This window comes from Stegodyphus dumicola, chromosome 7, assembly GCF_044657685.1.
Source record: "Stegodyphus dumicola isolate Sdum_Otavi_A_Nest chromosome 7, ASM4465768v1".
NCBI lineage: Eukaryota > Metazoa > Arthropoda > Arachnida > Araneae > Eresidae > Stegodyphus > Stegodyphus dumicola.
In genome coordinates, this window is record NC_140774.1 from 142,578,870 (window position 1) to 142,597,984 (window position 19,115).

Consider the following 19,115-nt stretch of genomic DNA (forward strand, 5'->3'; position numbering starts at 1 on the left):
AGTGACATTCCAGTGCGAATGAACCCGACACCACTGCAAACGGGCTTGACGTTGTACAGAAGTCAATGGTAGTCTCCGCAAGGGGCGCCGTGACCTTAGCCCCCTTTTTGTTAGCCGTTTATGAATGGTCCTTTCGGTCACTGAACTAGTTGCACGTACAATTGATGATAATGATGCATCTGGGACTGTGAGTGCCGCTTTGACGATTTCTCGATCTTTACGTTCTGTCGTTTCTCTAGGTCTACCACTTCCTTTTTGACGCTGTGTGCGGCCATGGTTCACCCATTCCTGCCAACATCGTCTAATAGTGGCATCGCTCCTGCTTAAATGTCCAGCTATTCGCCGATAAGACCAACCGGCTTCTTTGAACCCAACTACACGACCTCTCTCAAATTCTAACATCTGCGCATATCGTTCGCGCATCTGTATACGAGGCATAGTTACTGTGTTCCAGATTACACGGAATGAAATTCTTTTTTTTTTGATCTAGAGTGTAGTATGCATCGAATATATATTTCTATTCTATGCTGTTTAATTGAATTCATTTATTCTATGAATGTGTTATTTTTATTACAGATAAGTTTTATTTCAGATAAATTTCATTTACTCCATGAATGTGTTAGTTTTATTACAGATAGGTTTCATTTATTCTGTTAATGTGTTAGTTTTATTCGTCCTACATGAATATATAAATGTGTTGTGGAGATACAGTATTCCATTCCATGCTGTTTAATTGAATTCCTTTATTCTATGAATGTGTTAATATTTATTTCAGGTTAAGTTATTTTTAAAAATTTTAGTCACCTGTACTGTTGCATGAAAGTCATTCTTCTAATTGTTGAGTGATAGTTGAAAAATTTTAGTTTTATTTACTTGTTTATTTATTTTTCTTGCAGTTAACAACAATCCGTTTCCAGAATTCAATTCTTTGGGGAATTTCAATTGGGATTCTTTAGTTTTATTTTATTACGTTCTGTTACCCTCTGAAAACAAGCAACTTTTTCTGTTTCTATATGCCTGTCCTGAACTTTTGTGCTTAAAAACTGAAGGCCCATAATGTGAATGATTAGGATTATTAGGTGGTTTATCTGAGAAAAATATATATAGTATTGAAAACAGAATAAAAAATAGCATTAGCTTCTATTTTTATACTTCATATACTAATACTTTCCTATATACTAATACTTATTACTAATACTTTCTCATAAAATATCTCAATTTTTATAGACAGACAGGCAGATGTCTTGTTTTGCACCCGATAAGTCTTTCTGCTCCGATGGGCGAAAATTGATGCTCTGATGGCATATTTCGCAAGTGCACATCAGCGTAGCTCCTGAGGGAGGGGTTTCGAAAATGGACCAATGAGCTGCTATTGCTCTTGTGACGCTAAATCTTCGTGCATGTGAGCATATGCTGTTTACGTTTTAATTTGCTTTTGTATCGCAGTTATAAATATATGGCGTAATAGTGGAAAATCTCGTAGTGCTTTCGTTTTCTGAGTTTGATTAATCGCTGACATTTCACTTTCGCGATTTTTATCACGCATTAATATTAGGATTAAATATGTTCACAGCATATTATGTGGATTAAGAAAATTGAAGTGTATATATATATATATATATTTGAATTGAGCTGAGAATGACTGACAGTGTTACAATGAATCTAGTATTTTCTTATTTCAGTGCTTGCATTCTTTTGATTTTTAAAGTGTAAGATTCAGAATACATATGATCTGATTATATCCATTGTTAATACTAAAAATTATATGTGAATAAATTGAATATACTCGTTGTGAATACAATAAATTCACTCTATTTCATGAGTATTTCTTGTGTAGACAGTACATTTAAGAGTGAGCAGCTGTTAAATGTGAAATTTAACACAATAAATTTATTCGAATGCAAATTAGTAAAGTTCACTTTGAATAAAATTCTGGATTGGTTATTATTATAGAACATCTTTTTCATATAGACTGCAATAAAAAGCGCCGACTTCTATTTACATATATAATTGGTGTAAATATTTTTCTCATACGTATAGTTTTATGTAAAGTTACGTAAAGTTATGTAAAGTTTAGTTATTTTACGCATAGTTTTATGAGCATTTGAGCTCAGATTTTTATCACATATTCCTTTTTTCATCTTATTTACCACTTATTAAGTAATATTTCACATCGATATTTCTGCGAAGCATTCAACATGTGTTTGTATTTATTTCAACTAGGTAGTGAAATCTTCAAAATTTCCTATAATTGATTTAACTTCGCAATGAAAAGTTTCAGAAGCAATCGATGATGCTTTAATTATTTTGTACAGAATATTTTCAACCATCTTGCTTAAATCTTAAAGCACGCGAAAGGTCATGTGACATGACAGAAATAATACTGGATGCTCATTGGTTCATCCTAGAAGCCACTCCTTCGGTGGCTACACAGATGTGCACTTGTGAAATATGCGCTCTGATGGGCGAACAAAAAATCGCAAGCGTAGGTGCGAAAAAAAAGGTATATAGAAAAGGCGGCAAACACTACTATCGGCAAATTTAAGAATAAAAATTACAGTTAAAATATATTAAACAAATGCTAAGTGTAGTGAAAATCATTTGAATACTAAAAATAAAGCAATATAATATAACACGAAAAAAAAAGCGTCGGCAAATAATATTTTCTTTAAAAAGTGTCACATGAATGTAAAGCTTTTTAAGATTTTAATATATTTAAAAATTCCCAGATGCTTAAAAACTGAAAAAGAATCTATCTAAAGATCATAAAACAATATGTGTTTCTTAAAACATAATGAATTATTAGTGTCCCAGGCGAAAATTCATACTTCTGTATTTATCAGAATAAAACAAAAAATGAAACACTTCTAAAATATATTCACAACAGAAACGTAAACAAACACAGCAATACCGGAAACGGAATCATCCGGTCTGTTCGCGATGTGAGCGCCCTCTTCGTGGAGCTTTATAGAAAACTTTTTGAGCATAGGAAGCAAGGAGGTTAGAATGGAAGTAAGCTCTACACGTCTGGGTTACCGGTGCGGTATTATGTAGCAAATTCGTAAATAGAAGTCATGCTTCGCGCGAGTTGTGTGATTATTACCTCATTCAAAGCATTTTGTTCTTGTGTGTCTAATTTAACTGTTAAAGATATTTTGTTATCTAAACCAACAGAAACAAAAATTGTTGCTCAGGTATTATGTCTTTCGAGCTTTTTATGCAAGGAGGTTACGACCTCCTTGTTTTTTATGTGATTATATCACGTAATAAAATTTCGTAAAAGAGTTCATGAACAAAATATAATTTATGAGAGATTTCTAATTTAAACATCGCAAGAAATTTTAGATCAAGACAATTTGAGATTCATTATATTTTTGTGAGAATTTTGTTTGAATGGCATATGAAAAATCCTTGTATCAAAATTATTTCTTTCAATGATATGACCATCACGCATCTATTGTCTCAGCGCATTTTCTGTTTCTTTAGAATGTATAAATATCGGTTTAATTACAATAAAAATCACAGCCTAATATTCATCTAAATCTAGGATGATTAAAGAAAATTAATAGGGATTACATTACGTACATGTTAAAAAAATACTGATGCTTTAGATTTATGCTAGTTTAGAATAATAAATGATTTATAATTTTTAAATTGCATCTTTTTTTTTCCATCTTTGCAAAATGAGATTTCAAATTTCATTGTATATTTTTTTATGAACGTAATATGTTAACTCATTTGATTTCAATGTTTGTTTTATAAGTTGTTAAAATCAAAGTATGTGTGTACCTGAATAACACTGAATATATCGTGAATGTATAACATTCGTTCTTTTTTCAGGGATGGGTTAGAGCCATCAGAAAACATAAAAATTTATATTTTGTAGACCTTGTTGATGGAACATGCCATGATAGACTTCAAATTGTGATTCCTGAAAAATCTACAGATAAGAACAAGTTTGTATTTAATATATTGTAATAATTTCTATATATGTTTAACAGCTGTCAAATATATTAGAATTAATATTTTAGAATAAGTTATTATTAAATACTTTTACCATAGTGTCGCTATGGTAAACAAATATAATGAATTTTAAAGAGTGCATTTATTCTATTGTGGTTTACGCGCTATCGATGAAGTAGATTTAATTCAATCCAATAAGTTTAAATGAAATGCAAGAAAAAATGCATATAATTTAATATTCCGTACAAGGAAGTCTTGTGGTATACACATCAGATTTGTTTTTTATGTTAGTACTTCTTCTTTAATTTCATAGATACATATAATTTCTTGTTTGGTTACAAAGTTCCATTGTTCAAGTCCTGTAACTGGCATGTCGAGAATGCCCACTAAACTGTCATTCAAAATCTTTTCATTCTCAAAATTTTCTTTGTCATTTTCTTCGCTACTGGTAGTGATATTTTCTATAGATTTAAAACCACCCTACAGGTTTCACTATCTGATTGCTAAATGACACATTGTCATTGCAATGGAAAACTTCTATTATCTCATCTTTATTTATTATCCCTTCTCCACATTTTTCACAAATTCTAATAATTGAAAAATTTTGCCTTCTGTAGCTTTCAAAGTTAATGCCAAAATAAAGTGTTTTGCCTAATTGTGAAAAAGCACTTTCTTAATCTCAAATTGTGCTAATGCTCTTTCTCTTACCAAGGCTGTTGTATACAGTCATGGAGGTACTTACGTATTAAAACCACCACAGCTGCAGATTTGGTTTTTAAGTGCTACCAATCTACACCTAAAATTTTTGCGTCAAATCATAAATTAAAATGCTTTATTTAAAATGAAAACATTTTCAAAAATCAAAACACTTTATTTAAAATCAAAGTAGTCGATCGGATTTCGGTGGAAAATGGGCTGATATAGAGTTTAACATAAATTCAAAACAGTCTCTATTTTCTTTGACCTGATGCTGTCGCCATATGAACTCTGCTAAATAAGATTCTAAATGATGTCTCGTTCTCCCGCTATGTTTCTTGTTCCTCCATTTAGCACAACCCACATTCTCTCAACTGTTTGTGTATGAACTGCTGTATGAGGATCAATAAAATTGTATTTATGATTAACTTAGATTAACACGTAGGAATCCTTCTTTTTCTATTCTATTTGTTTGGTAACCTTTCCAACTGTCAGAATAAATTGTGACACCATCTGTAGGTAAAAGTATAGTTTAGGGTATCCCTTGGCGATTTTTGGCAGTACATGGATACAGATTTTGTGCAATTCTTTGACTCGTTATTTTGGCTTGCGAAGCGGCAATTTTTGTGCCAAAAATTGCCACTACACAAAGCCAAAATAACAAGACAAACAATTGCACAAACTCGGTATCCTTATACACATCAACTTATTTTCACTTAAAAAAAAATTCCCCGAATTGCACAAAAATGGCGTTGCGCACTCCTTTGACTTTATCCATGTACACGTCAACCTATTTTCACTTTACAAAAAATCCCCGAATTGCCCCAAAATGGCATTGCACACTCTTTTAACTTTATCCATGTACATGTCGACCTATTTTCACTTAAAAAAAATCCCAGAATTGCAAAAACTTCCATTGCGCACTCCCTTTACTTTGTCCATGTACACATTGATATATTTTCACTTAAAACGTCAAAGGAGCACCAAATTCTACAGTATAGGCAAACAAAAAATACATAATCTCAATAAAATACATTTTAAACCAAACAATAAAATAACATAAAAAAGGAAAAACATGTTATACATTTAAGCACTACCAAAAGCATATTCACTTACCATGATTTTCAAGTTCGCTTCGTACACCCAAAGCCACGTAAAAATCAAAATATCAATCATACTCAAATGACTTTTTTCAAACCAGGTACTCTTTTTGATCGAATGCTTCACATAGTGACCATCTGAAACTTGCTTCCTGCAAATCCATCTAAACAGTTTTTACGTTCGACTAGACGCATATCCTTCCTACATACAGGACATTTTATAATGGCTACTAAGTAAACCTTCATTTACATACCAGTGAATTAAAGCTCTTTTCCCCTTTCACTCCAAATTGTACAGAAACTTCAAATTACAAATTAATCTTATTACATTCGGCCATTCTACCGTCTAAAAAATCAAACCAACACACACCACAAAAACGCTTACAAAACATCCGATGATTCAAAATTTCCCAGAATCATACACCCGATTACATCACAATAGGGTTTCCATAACATTCAACTACTCAGGTTACCATAAATGAAACAACAACTTGGCAATAAATGAAACAACAACTTTGCCATAATACAAGGGGTACTTTAAAGTCTACTCTACCCCCATCTGCAATGTTTTCAGTAATTTTATTAAGAAGGGTAGACCCAGTTCCGTTAGGAACAGTGACAACAAACGAATCTTTTGTTTATCTACATATACCACCAAACACCCACTGTTCGGTAATACTTGACCACAATTATTTTTACCCTTAGTAAACAAACTTTCATCAATTTCCACAGTGCAGTCTGGTCCACCTACCTTCTTATTTGGTTTATTCTCCATATCCAAAACATGTAATTCACGCATGTAATTCTTCCAATCTATAACAGTTTTATTTGATAAATCAAGTTGCTTTTCACAAAATTTAATCGATGTCAACTCCTCGTACGAGCAGTATATGAATCTCAAAGCTGAACAAAATGGAATTCTGTTTTCTTCAAACCAGTTGTCTTTTCCAAGTCTCACTTGCTGATCACACTGTCTTAAATTACATTTCCAGAATGCCAAAATAAAGTTTCATATCATGCGAATTGGTAAAATATATAAATTTTTGGTAAAATATTTTGCGTCTGAAAAAATAAAATTGCATCTTCTGTGTTTGGCAAATCCAAAAGACACATTTTCATAGAAAAAAAAAAAAAATAAAAAAAAAATAAAAAATCAGCAAACAACAAAGTAAAAAAGAAACCAAAAGATAAGTGCGTGCGAACAACAGGATTGCTCTTTATTGGTGCATTAGTGCAACTTCTGCTGCAGTGATGTTAATACGTAAGTACCGTCATGGATTTTCATAATAACAATGACCCCAAATAGAACTAACTGTATGAAGCTGAGCCAGAGGCTTTCATTCGAATCAGATAACCCATTTATGCTCTTTGTTTCAAAAGTCAGTAGCACCATATGGTGTAAGATATGCTAATTGTGTTCTCGGTCTCCTAGAATTTGGTTCATACTTGTCTTGCACAGCTGTTGTTTAAAACATAGAAAAAAAAAAAAAAATGTGAGTGAGGTGAAAGACAAGTAACCAAGTTAAAAATTCAGACATAACTTTTGATAAAATAAGCTGTAATAATATTAGCCGGCACAAAACAATAAGCTTAATAAAATTGGAAATTTAAGACCAAGTGCAATTTGCTATGTTAACAAACTTAAGTTCCTTAGAACTTAATTTTAACTCCCTTCCCAACTGCTATGCCAACTAAAGAAAAGCAGTATGAGCATCATCTCTCTCCAAGCAAACTTATCTTGGAGTTTCACTTACTTTTTACATCAGAGAGAAAAAGCTAACCTATCACAACTGCTGAAGGGCTGAAAGCATAGTCATGGCTATTATCTGTCAATGTACTGTCATTGGCCTTGATATGATTCCCTAGCCAGCAGGTGTTTTAAAGTGATATACAGGAAATCTTAGTTAATCGGTAAATAAATTGTTTTTATGGCAGATCCCTTTTCTAGACTTTGTTGGGTAGTATAAATTGGTACTGTAATTATTTGAATGGATATCTTAAATATTTTGACATGAGTTTATCTGTTATATATAAAACATAAATGGTCTATTTTCTTGAAGTTTAAATATTACTCTTTATATTGTGAATAGATTATATTATATTCTTAAATATGTTTTATCTTTGCTTAGCTCATATCCAGCATATGGGAGTTCTATTAGAGTTGAAGGGTTACTTATTCCAAGTACTCACAAAGGTCAGGAAGTTGAACTGATTGCTGACACTTGGGATACTCTTGGATCATGTGCAAATGTATGTTCATATTATATGCAACTCTTTTTTTTTTTTTTTTTCCTATTTCTTAAATTTGTCATGCAGTCATTAATTGTATTGATTTTCTCCAATTACAATGATTGTAGTATTTTCTTTGGAAACCAGTGGAAAATTAAGACTGACCAATAGCTGTATATGTGGGCTGAAAGATGTTCATATTTACGGGAGGCCATTTGGCCTACCTAAGCAAACATGATACAGTAAAGTCCAGTAACCTGAATGATCTAATACCCAGACCTCTGAACCACTGGGGGAGGTTTTTTTTTTAGAATATTTTTCCGTGCAAATATGCAATATTCAAGAAATAAAGAATATAATAAGCAAGAAAAGAAGATATATCATAAAAGTTATTTTTTCCCCATTTACTGAAATTCTCTATGCCACTTTTGGACACCTGCTGGCTTCAGGATAACACCATAGGCAATGATAAAAAAAATATTAATATTATAGTTTTAGTAAATAATCTTTCTATTTTACTCTTTCCCCAAACTTGTACATCTTTCAGTCAGCCAGTGGATATCAAAATTTTGCATGCAGTGAAATGCAGATATAAAGTAGCTTTTTAAAAACCAATGCAGCTATGAGACTATCCAATAATTCTAGAAATATTTTTTTAATATAAAATCTGACATATGAGGCACTGCAAGATTATGAGAGGATATGTCTACAGATATTTTTTAAAATGCTTGGCATAATTATAACAAGCTATAAAATTTCATGATGAGTATGAAACCCATGGAGCTGAAGGTTTTCAGATATCACAAGAAAAAGCAAAATTTTCCAATTAATGTAATATAAGAAAAAAAATGCTAAATGAAGATGAAATAACTTGTCTGGCATCGCCTCCATCCTCTATCAATTAAGGAACAGCAAATATCTGTAGTATGGTTTTAAATCTAGAAAATTTGGCCATTTTTGGCTTTAATTTCACACTGTAGTGATCCGGGGGGGGGGGGGATCTTTCTTTATAGAAAATACTTCTATTGAATTTCTGATGATTTCAGACCTTGAACCTTGTACTGCATAGTGTGTTTGTTTTAAAACATTTATATGTAAAACATATTGCATTTAATTTTAGGAATCCAGCAGATGGTTTTAGAAGACCATTTTAACTCTCTGAGCAGCATGATTGTTTTTATCTGGTCATGAACATTTTTGCCACTTAGTATATGTGACTTAAATAGTTTGTTTGTTAAAAAAGGTTTTCTTATCTTTATTAATAATCTAAGCATCATCTTATTGAATGGATGATATGAAAATTAAGATACAGAAATTATACAAATCTAACTAGTAAATGCTTTTTAAATACTATTCTTTATGAGCCAAGCAGATTCAGGAAGTTTTGCTGTGCAGAGAATTAACAGAAATAATAGCAAGCATGCTTTTGCATTTGACAGTTACCTATAGATTTAGAAATATTTCAAGTCATAATCCATTAAAACGTAATACTTCCACACTGTCTTTGGAAATATTGATCTGATGTTGCTAATAACATTTTTCTTAAATACTGGATAAACTTGTTAATTGTTAATGTTAAATATTTCTGAGTATTTTAATATTCATGAATGTGTTTCTGAAATTTCAGCTTAGTAATCTTTTAGAACTCATAATAAATTGAATCATTAATGTCTGTGAATCTAAAATAACTTTACTGATTGTCTTTTTTATGATAGTGATAATATTAAGTGACTGAAAATGTTGGAATAAAATACATATAACTATATTCATAGTATGCTGGTTTAAAAGTTTTAAGGTTATTTTCTGATTATCCACTCCTTCTTCTTGAAAAGTCACTAACTGTTGCTGACTAATTAATCACCAAGCTAAGCTGCAAAAGACAACAGCTGTTTTCAAAAATGGCAGCACACTAAGAATTACATAAAACAGCAATCAGTCAACAAAATTAAAAACGCAATCATCCATAATAAAACACATATCCTTTTTTGACGCTGCTCTCCCCATGTGCACAGTAATCTGTTTCAGCTTAAGAAAGCAAGCCCACCAGCGGCCGAGCGGTAAAGTCGCTGAACACTGGTGGTTCGGTCCGAGGTTCGAATCCCGCGAACGGGCTGGCTGCATGGGTGTTTTCGTGGTTTTCCCCATGTGTAACGTGTATACGAGCCAGTTTCCCTTAGAAAGTCCTCCACAAAAGGCATCCCTTCCTTTTGGCAGATAACCCTAGTGTGCTTTGCCATAATTAAATACACCACAGCTTAAGAAAGCATGACAGAATTGCAGAAACTTGGCATCGTGTACAACTTGGCACTGCACACACTGTCATTCTCTCCATGTACAGCTGTCTATTTTTGCCTAAAAAAAAAAAAAAGACAGACTCGTACAGATTTGGCATTGCATATATTGTTGTTTTCCATCTGCACAGCAATCTGCTTTCACTTGAAAAGTGACCAAAAATTTCATAAATTGAACGTCAGTACACAAATTTTTATTCATAAAATTGGAAGTACAACTTCATGAAGTCTAAATTTTTGCATTCTCTGCTGTTAGAAAAAACATTATATTTTAAAAGAAATTCAATGCTTTCTTTTTCATCAGCTGGCAAACTTCACAGTCCCTACAATTCCTTACTTAAAAAAAAAAAAAAAAAAAAAAAAGCAAGCACTCAATGTAACAAAAACAAACACTAATTATCCATTCTTATCTGCTGTGCACACATATTCACCTAGATTGCAGCATAAATACATTTTGGCAACATAGCACATTGCCTAGAGAATTAGAAATTACCTTTGTTTTTACTTTGATTATTATTTTGAATGCAAATTAGTCCCTGTCCTTTGACAAAAAAAATGGTGCCACTGGAAAGTTACGATTAAAATTGTCCAAAGTAAAAAGGCTGGACATCTGCTAACAACATAAGCTTGTTAGCTGATGAGATATTAGTGCTTTTTGTATCAGCATCATGTATTTTTTTCATGTAAAAATGTCAAGTTTTGAGCCGAATGAGTGTCATATGCAGGGACTTTTTATTTACTTCTTTGATCTGAACAAATCTGCAGCTGAGGTGAGAAGTTGTCGTGAGTGGTTTCTAAAGTTTAAGTATGATGAATTTGATACTGAAGACAAACAATATAGTGGAAGGTTGAAAGTGTATGAAGACATAGAATCGGAAGCATTATTGAATGCAGATTCAATGCCAAATGCAAGCACATCATGCACATAACATAAGGAGTGGCTCAACAAGCAATTTCACATCATTTAAAATGATTCAGAAGCAAGAAAATGGGTTCCATATGAACTGAAGCCAAGAAAAATTGAACATCAATTTTTTGCACATGAAATGCTGTGCTTTCATAAATGAAAAGGTTTTTTTTTTGCATCATATAGTCACTACTATATGAAAAATGGACCCACTACAGTAACCCAAAAAAGAATTCATGGCAGGGTCGGATTTACGTATAAGCTACACAAGCTATAGCTTACGGCCCCACTTTCTTGAAGGCTCCAAAAAAATTTAAATATAGTGTAAATAGTATTAAAATATATTATAACAGACTTATAAAGGGCCCCATATCTCGAATAACTTCAGCCTTATCAAGTCTAAATCTGGCTCTGATTCATAGGGACTACCTGGTCATGCTTCAACATCGACATCCAAGCCGAATATTCAAGGAATAAAAATCATGTTGTGTATATGGTGGAATCAACTTCGTGTCATGTATTACAAGTTGCTCAGTGAATGAAACCATTACTGGGACTTACTACCGAACACAACTGATGAGATTAAGCTGAGCACTCAAGGAAAAATGCATCCACTACTACTGCAGATGTGACAAAATTTTTATTCTGCATGATAACGCTCATCCATATGTTGTGGCACCAGTAAAAACCTACTCAGAGACACTCAAATGAGAAGTTTTCCCTCTCCTGCCATAGTCACCAGATATTGCTCTTCTGATTCCTACTCATTTCAACTGATGACACATGGCCTGTCTGAGCAGTGCGTCTTATCATATGAAGATACCAAAAATTGGGTTGATTTGTGGGTAACCTCGAAAGATGAAGTGTTCTTACAACACGATATCTGTATGCTTCTAGAGAGATGGGAAAAGTAGTAGCTAGCGATGGACACTGCTTTGAATAAAACATAACATGCTGCTCTTTCACTATAAATGCCAATTTTTGATAAAAACTTTTGGAGACTTATTTGCACTCCCAATATTTGTAATGCTGGTACATTTTTTTAGAAATGCATTCTATGTGAAGTATTTTATTATTGCATTTATTTTTAGATTGCAGATGTTTCTGTATTCTCTTGTCTTATATAATTTGATTAGGATTATCCATTTGAATACCGTCAAAAATATTCTGAAGAGTATGTCAGACAGTTTCTCCACTTACGACCAAGGACCAGGAGATTTTCATCTATCCTTCGAATTGAGAATCATGCAGCAATTGCTGTACATAAATTCTTTCAGGTAATTATGCATTTTTTTTTTTTAACTTTCTTTTTTTTTTATTTAGATCATTTCTCGCATAATTATATTTTACCTTTTATTTATTTAATCAGTTGTGACACTTTCCCCCCCTATACTAATGAATACTTTCTATTCTAACTTTATTAATGAATGTTATGCAATAATAAACCTTAGTTTGATTGAATTCAGTGGTTTATGTAATAAAATTTGTAGTTTTATAACTACATGTGTATTTTATGCATTCTGGATTTATAATTTAAGATATAATCATTCCTCACATTAGTATAATAAAATTGAATTTTATTTATAACATATGCTATTTGGAAAACATAGATTAAATGTGCAAGTTAAATAAAGAACACTTGTATGTGTTGACTTAATATTTCTAGGAGACTTGAAATAAAATATATTTTCTTATATAATTTCCAAACTCTGTTGAATCTTTCTTATTGAAGAGAAAATTAACCCTATTTAAGAGAAATCAATGGCATGGATTAGCAGAGCTTGATGCCATTTTGTAAACTTTATTTGTGCCTTCATTTGCTTATATTTTTACCTTATGATGACTATATTTTTGTTGTTTATTATTTATACAGATATATATCATATATATCTTAGCAATGCCTCATTTTGTTTTATTTTTATTATTTGCCATTCTGTATTTATCACCTTAGTTTATATAATTTCAGAAATACAGTTTTTGTTTTATTTGGATTAATTAAGATTATTCCTTCTTGCCCCTTGCTTCATGTCTTCCCCCAGGAAAAGCATGTTTAAAGCAATCTTCATTATTCTATTATTTAACCTTTTATTTCATTTAAAATGTTCATAAAATGTTTCATAACTTGAATCTTAGAAGATTGATTTTTTATTTTATTCTTTTTGGACACTTTTTTTGTTTGGTAACTGAGCTCATTTGAAGGGCAATTTTCAAAATGGTTGTTGTATTTCTTAATTTATGTGATTTTTTGATGATTTGGAGTCAAATATAATCCTTAGACATGTGAGCAAAAAATAATTTCTTTAAGAAATTTATGTGAAAATTAATTAGTCACTTAAATTGCTCCTGCTTTATATGTTGGTCTTTTTCTACAAAACAATCATTTTTTTATTTTGAAGTGCTTTCTTTTTTTCCTATGAATTTTGGGGAAGCTTGAACACTTTCAAGAGTCAACAAATTTTTTGCATCTAACTTGCTGTAGCCATATGCTGCAAAATGACCAGGACTCAATTGAGGCCATAAAATCCATTATTAAATAATAATATTAATATATTTTAAAGCATTATTTGCTACAGAATTTTATTGAAACTCTCATTGACATTCTGGGTTTTACCAAGTGCATATTCCTGTAACAGTTCTCTTATGCAGTTTCATGTACACATATTTTATCATATTTAAAATACATATTGGATGTCCTTTTGCTTTTTTCTGTATATTTTTAGTTTTCTGTAATAGCACATTGATATTTGCATCAGTTGTTTATGCCACAAGAGCATTGACTATGAATCAAAATTTTTTGAAATTTGATGGAAGTTAAGAGTAAAGATATGCCAACATTTTGCATATTATCTAAATTGCCAACATTGCTCCTAATAACAATAGTTCTAGAGCTTATCGATAAAACTGTCTGTGAACTTTCCCTTATCTTTTAATCCTGGCATAGAGTTCTTCAGTTTCTACAGTGCACTTCCTACTCTTTTCTGTACGTACTCAATGCACTCAAATTTTTTTAACAGAGATTAAGTCATATATATATTTCACACTCAAAAAATATTTTGAATTATCATCTCCATAAAATTTTACATATTTGAGATGATGCAAGACAACTGAATATCCAATATGTTCCAACAGCTTCCATTCCTGCAAGAAGAGCCTAGTTTGAAGAAAAGTATGCTCTGTGTTACGTTTTTCATATTGTAGACTTAGTTTCATTTTATCAATCTCTCTGCATGTGCTACAATATTGAGATAAAGTTTCAATGTCTAAAATTTTGCCAGTGTGAATAGATAAGCAGCTTCTTCTTTGTCATGTTTCATCAACAAATATTTCACACTCTGCTACCACAGTTTTATTTTCATTCTGAAGTAATTGTTGAACTTCAGCAATATTCACCATTGAAGTATTAGCTACTACTGAAACAATATCCAATATTTTTTTGACAGTCCTTTTGTACAAAGTGCTTTGGACTGGTGATGGCAAATTTAAAGTTGTACGCAACTTTTTAGCAGCTGTCAGTCCTTTTCCAATTAATCTCATTGCAAATCTAAAATCTAATCATAAAGTTTATGTTTAAAGACTTTTTTTTTTTTTTTTTTCTCTGAAGATACAAAGTTTTTGTTGAAACTGCAGGACTTTCAGCTCATTGTAAAATAAAGTGTGAATTTTCAGCAAGCAATAAACTGGCAGTCAGACATTCTGGGCAGCAAAGTGACAAGATGTTTAAGATAATAGAAGCATCAACAATACAATTACTTTTTAATTCTTCAAAATCACTTTTCTCATTAGCAGCACTTGCACTCAGTGCTGCTAAACTGTTTGTTTCATTATGACTACCTGGATCAGTAGTCATATTTTTTGTATAGTGATTATTGTAAAATTTTTGCTTTTTTGATTGACCATGCATGTATTTAGGTATTCTGGACATTAGATTATTAAATGTAATCAAAATACTGAAAACAAACGAATCTGTAGCTAATAAATTAGCACAGGAAATTTGTACACACAAAAAAAGTTATAAACAAAACAGTAAATTTGATACGCTGTTGCCAAATGAAAATGAAAAACTTTTAATGAAAGCGCTTTGTAAGATTCTTCAAATATCGGTGAGCTGGAAGTTGAACTGTCAGCACTATCCTTATCTTCAGGGCAGATGTTTATATTTTATTCAGCTTATAATTCCTTACTAAATGTAGTATTTCATCTCGATGTGCTCCGTCTTTGATATGATTGATCGTCATTATAAATATCACAAATACACATCAAATATTTTTCTGGTTGCAATTTTCTAATTTTGACTATGCATAATGTATGCTTTACCCATGCATGCGTTGAAAGAAATGTTTAATAAAGTAAACAAATAAATATTAAGCGTTTTTTTTTTTTTTTTTTTTTTTGTAAATTTTGATACCCTTTAGATCATAATTGCTCTTTATTTCATAAATTACGGTTTCATATTTTTAATTTTATAATTTCTGCATGCCATTTTACCAGATTTAGCTTGTTGATCCGGAAAAACCGATAGTCTGGAATCGCCAAAGTCCCAACGTGTCCAGATTAAAGACTTTTGACTGCATATTATGTATGAATGTATGTGTGTGTATACACATAGACTCCAACCTGCAGCAGAACGTGTCAGTAGTCAACGCGCGAACGACATTTTCACAACTTTGAAAATGCGCGTGTAACGCATGTTGTAATTAACCATTCATTAATTTTAATTAATAATTGTAATAAATTTTGTTACATTTAAAATCCATATACATATAAAACTGAATAATTAAAAATTATATGTACTTGTAAAGTATATGCACATTTAATTAGAAATTTTCATTTAACTCCTCACTCATGTATATCACTAAATCTACTATTATGTGAAAAAAGAAATTATTTTAAATCACTACTAATCAGAAAAAATCAGAATCCATAAATCATACATCTTTATTCTGGATTTGATTTCCGCATGGAAATAAGATTTAAATAACTGAGAGTAATACATATTAGTATTTAAAAAATACTTATAATTTACGAATGCAAAGATTTATATGTAGCATGCTTGGCAAGCTTAAGTTCTGATTTTGAGAATGTTTTTTTATAACACAGTTCTTGATTTGCCTGCATACTTATTTTTTCAATCAAAACTGCTTCGAGAGTTTTAGGACCTAAATTTGGTAGAAATTCCGTCTGATTTTTTTTAACAATAAAAAAAATTCTTTCGCAAGCTGCATTTGAATGAGGTATTATTAAGAAAGCAAGCATTACAGTAGGCAATACTTTGTATTTAATACACCCATTCATATTTTTTAATTTAGCAATTTCTCCCCATGCTATATCGATACGCAAATCTACAATTTCTTTCAAATCATCTACTTGATACATGGAAAATTCAATTTCCACTTGATTAAGATACATTTCATCAATAATGGATGGAAAAGTATTCATCAAGTAAAGAAGAGATGAAAATGAAACTTCAGTCCTCAAGTTGATGTCAGCAACTTCAGCATGATTTAGAAATGGATCACTTAGTGGAAATTTATCTATTATATATGAACATGCAGTTACAAAAAAAGCTCGCACAGAATTGAAAAATGATTTTACTTCACTTTCATTCAACTGGCATTTTTTAAATATAGTCTTGTTTCCGTACCAATCAGTAAATTTTCATTTTCTTTACTATACTTTTGAAATGAAAGAGATGTTAGAGTAAAATCTTCATTTTCTTTAGAAATTACTGATGGTTTTACGAATCTAACAAATAAATTCATTAAAAGTTCAACAAGTTCTCTTTTCAATTTATGTATATAAGGAGCTTGTTGTTGCAAATTAGTATTTACTGTTATAAACAAAGGCAAAGTATTTTTAAAAAATAACAAGTACAATTTGGTGGTAGGTGACTGTAACATTTTTTTAATGTTCTGCAATCTCTTTCCTTCATTCTCACTGTTATCTGGTTGATCTCCAAAAAAATTTATCACAGCATCCCACTGTTCCAAAATCCTTGTTATAGATTCTAAAAGAAACAACCATCTCTTACTGCAATGTTTCAAAATTTTATGAGATTTTGCATTCTGTCCCAAAATTTGTTGAGCAACTTTGAAGCTATTCTTCCATTTCGAACTTTTCTCCAAATAAAAATATATATCTCTTAACAACATTTCGATTTCTGAGCCAATTAATTTTTCAGTAGCCTTTTTTGCAGCTATATGCAAGAGGTGGTATGGACAACCTCGAATGATTATACTTGGTTGACGCATTTTGATAAATGATGCTACACCTTTAAACTTTCCAATCATATTACTAGCATTATCTGAAGAAAATGATAAGCAATTTTTCCATTTTAAACCTTTGCTTTTAAAATTTTCATTTATACAATTAAAAATACCTTCTCCGGTATTATTCGTGCACTCTAAAATAGAAATCAATGACATAATTATCATTCCCTTTTCTTTACTGTAATATGTTATAATCAATGGACAGTTTGTTATCATTGTTATCATTACTTCCATCAGTACTTAGAGAAAACGATGTATTGCACACAGATTTTATAATATCGGCAACAGTACTTTCTGCAAGCGTTTTCACAATAGCGGCAGTTTTGGTATGACAACAGCTAAATTTTTTTGCTATGGCAGAATCCGGAAACATTGCTTTGAAAAGCTCTTTGGAATGATCCGAAACAGAAAGCGGTAGATTGTGTTCAATTAAAAATCGAACAAAATAGCATTTGGCTTCTATAGGACCTGTTTCATCATCTTTTATTAAGAAATTCGTTATTTCTTTAAATTTTACAATGCCAAGTTCTATATGTTTTTGAGAAAAAACATGCCGTTTACAGTCATCTTTTCCTCCATGTGCAACTGAGAAGTCTTTGTTGCATACACTGCAGTGTGCGTGATTCACAGAAATTATGGATGCTTTAATGCATGGAAATTCTGAAGAATATGAATCTTTAAACTTCTGCTTTGATAATTTTGGCTTTTTCGTTCGAGGTAGCATTATTAAAAAAAACTTCCAACTGAATGCCACTTCACAAGACAGACGCTAAGGTCTCGCCATAATACAAGCAATAGAGCCAAAGGCAAGCTAATCACGCACTAAGACCAGATGTTGCGGGGGATGGGACTATTAACGGTTGGAGTTACTGATCTACGATCGGCTATTTTCAAAAACAGCAAAGCACTCAACACGTGATATAGTATGATGACACCAGTATTCAGCCAATCATCGGATGAATTAGTTGGTTCTGTTTTGCGTACTGGTTCTCCTACTCTGTTTCGGTAAAATCCGTAGTTTTTTCTATACTTTTCGTAGCTCGTAGTTTATCGTGAATTTCCGTAGAAACTACGGAGAATCCATAGTAGTTGGAGTCTATGTATACATGTACACATATATGCATATACATACATTTCTGAATCTGGTCTCAATAACAGAACAGTACCAAATAAACTTTTGATACAAATATAGTACCACCTGTCAGTAAAAAATGTAACTATTTCAGTAATAAAATCATTCATAAAATAATTCCTTATCTTTCTGCGAAAACCTCATTACGTTACTGTGTAAATTTTTTTAATTACTGAATTTTAAACGATTTACTATCAACAAGGGTATTTTTCTTTTCTGATATGTAATAGTAACCTATTAATAAGTAAGACAACCTATTAGTGAAACTTCTCGTTGTTATCATTGCACTCTGTTGATCATTTATGTAAGTGGCCATTATTTTTGTGAACATAATTAAGAAACAGTATTGAATATCAGTGATAATCATGTTCTCTAAAATGATCAATGCTCATCTAGACTAAAATCACTTGGAAGCATAGAACTTGATATTTGTTATATATATAAAGACAGATGAAAGCGCAAATTTAGTTTAGATTTGCCACTTCGCTGAGAAATTTTCAAATATTCCTGTATTTTATTTTTTAATGTTTA

At 31.4% G+C, this 19,115-nt stretch overlaps 1 protein-coding gene across 2 annotated transcripts in view; it reads left to right on the forward strand.

Moving 5' to 3' along the window:
* The first annotated feature begins 2,997 nt into the window (after positions 1–2,997).
* AsnRS-m (asparagine--tRNA ligase, mitochondrial) overlaps positions 2,998–19,115 on the forward strand; it is a 40,036-nt gene continuing 23,918 nt past the window's right edge. The window contains exons 1-4 of one of the 2 annotated variants that reach the window (XM_085820876.1): positions 2,998–3,194; positions 3,841–3,956; positions 7,889–8,009; positions 12,323–12,463. In XM_085820876.1, coding sequence (XP_085677002.1) covers positions 3,075–3,194; positions 3,841–3,956; positions 7,889–8,009; positions 12,323–12,463 — 498 coding nt within the window. In that variant the 5' untranslated portion in view covers positions 2,998–3,074. The remainder of the gene's footprint in view (positions 3,195–3,840; positions 3,957–7,888; positions 8,010–12,322; positions 12,464–19,115) is intronic. The other variant, XM_035370213.2, reaches the window with a different exon arrangement.